At 45.4% G+C, this 1,793-nt stretch overlaps 1 protein-coding gene across 2 annotated transcripts in view; it reads right to left on the bottom strand.

The window, feature by feature from the left end:
- The window catches only part of Poldip2 (DNA polymerase delta interacting protein 2), an 11,293-nt gene that overhangs the window by 3,706 nt on the left and 5,794 nt on the right, over positions 1-1,793 (bottom strand). The window contains exons 8-9 of one of the 2 annotated variants that reach the window (XM_031351530.1): positions 1,213-1,239; positions 580-705 (exon numbers count right to left, since the gene is read on the bottom strand). In XM_031351530.1, coding sequence (XP_031207390.1) covers positions 580-705; positions 1,213-1,239 — 153 coding nt within the window. The remainder of the gene's footprint in view (positions 1-579; positions 706-1,212; positions 1,240-1,793) is intronic. The other variant, XM_031351532.1, reaches the window with a different exon arrangement.

Raw genomic sequence — 1,793 nt, 5'->3', positions numbered from 1 at the left:
AAAAAAAAAAAAAGGCATAGCATCTGGGTATGATGCAGCTAGAGTGTTTGCCTAACATGCATAAAGTTGGAGTAGGGTGGGAAGACGTTTTAATAAGACATGTTACTCAACAGTAAGTACTTGAACTTTGGGGCTGGAAAGAGAGCTCAGTAGTTAAGGGTGCTTGCTGTTTTTGCAGAGGACCAGGTTCCCAGAAGTATGTGTTTCAAGACAGAGATTCATGTATCCCAGGTAGTCAAGGATGACCCTAAACTTCCAAAGTGCTAAGATTGTAGGCAAGAAAAACATGCTCAGTTAATGCAGTGCTGGGATCAAATTCATGATGCAAGGTAGGCACTCTATCAAATGAGCTACATCCCCAGTCCCTTTTATAGCTTCTAAGTCTCACCTTTGATTTGTAAAACAGGTTACAGACAATCTTCCCCACACAGCTGTTGTAAGATTTCAAACCACACACAGGAATACACACACATACAGGAACACACACTGTCCCTATCAGAGAGAAAGAAAACATACCCGAAGTTCCCAGGCCTGCTAACAGGACCAGCAACTAGGCTACAGTGGCCCAACAATGCTCACCCTGCCCACCACCCCTCGTCCTCGAACTGTTTCCAAGGTCCCTGAGAGACTGAATATCCGCCAGTGCCGCTCCCGGAGCTGTACCACATCACTGTCCAAGTTCTCCAAGCGTATACAGTAGCGCCACTGTGAGGGAAAGAGTTTGTGTTTAAGGAAGAATGTTCCTTGACCAGCCCACCCAGAATTCCAGAGTAAAAAGCAACAAAGGGGCTGGTAAGATGGCTCAGAGGGAAAGAACACTGACTGCTCTTCCAAAGGTCCTGAGTTCAAATCCCAGCAACCACATGGTGGCTCACAACCACCCATGAGAGCTGACGCCCTCTTCTGGTGCTGTCTGAAGACAGCTACAGTGTACTTATTTATAATAATAAATAAATTTTTTGGCCGGAACAAGCACAGGTCCTAAATAGTCAATTCCCAACAGCCAGATGAAGGCTCACAGCTATTTGTACAGCTACAGTGAGTACTCATATACATAAAATAAATAAATCTTAAAAAAAAAAAAAAGAGCAAAGGCTGACATCTATATCTTAACAGTGTGGATGGCTGCATCCACCCTGCCCAAGAGGCAAGCGTTGTGCCTTCACACCACCCCCAGACCATTCCTGAGCCCTTGCCAAGGGAGACACTCACCCAATAGACATGGGAATTCTGGGCTTCCTGGAGGGAGAAAAGTTTGAGGATGAGACTTAAGTCTGTTCCCATCCACATATTTCAAGTGAAGTACTCCTGGAAGGTGGCAGAGGCTGATTAAGCTGTGAATGTCTGGAGCCAATGATGAATGTGATAGAACTAAGGCCAAGAGCCTCCCCACATCCGTCCTGTTCATTCCCCTCTACAACCTGTCAAAATCAACAGAGCTGGATGCTAGCAGAAATCCACTGCAGGGCTCTGTTCTCACTAGTGTCCTCCTCACAGCCCTTACTGTCGTGTTCTGATGGATGCTGACATCTCCTGTGTCTGAGTGCTAACAGGCCGGAGGTCTTCCATTTATACGTCTATCTGCAGGCCTAGCTTAGAGTGAGGCAAGACACAGATCAGTAAATACTCGGCTACTAAATACAAAGTGTGACAATCAATCCACACTGACTTAGGCAAGTATGTATAGATTTCCCACAGGAAAGATTCCCTCTATAGAGGGGAGATAGAGCTGGCATGAAGGACTACTTCCTGGTCTATGGGTTTCCTGCTCTTTTTTTTTTTTTTTTTTTTTT

This window comes from Mastomys coucha, unplaced genomic scaffold (genome assembly GCF_008632895.1).
Source record: "Mastomys coucha isolate ucsf_1 unplaced genomic scaffold, UCSF_Mcou_1 pScaffold5, whole genome shotgun sequence".
Taxonomy (NCBI): Eukaryota; Metazoa; Chordata; class Mammalia; order Rodentia; family Muridae; genus Mastomys; species Mastomys coucha.
This window is presented reverse-complemented; position numbering and strand designations above follow the sequence as displayed.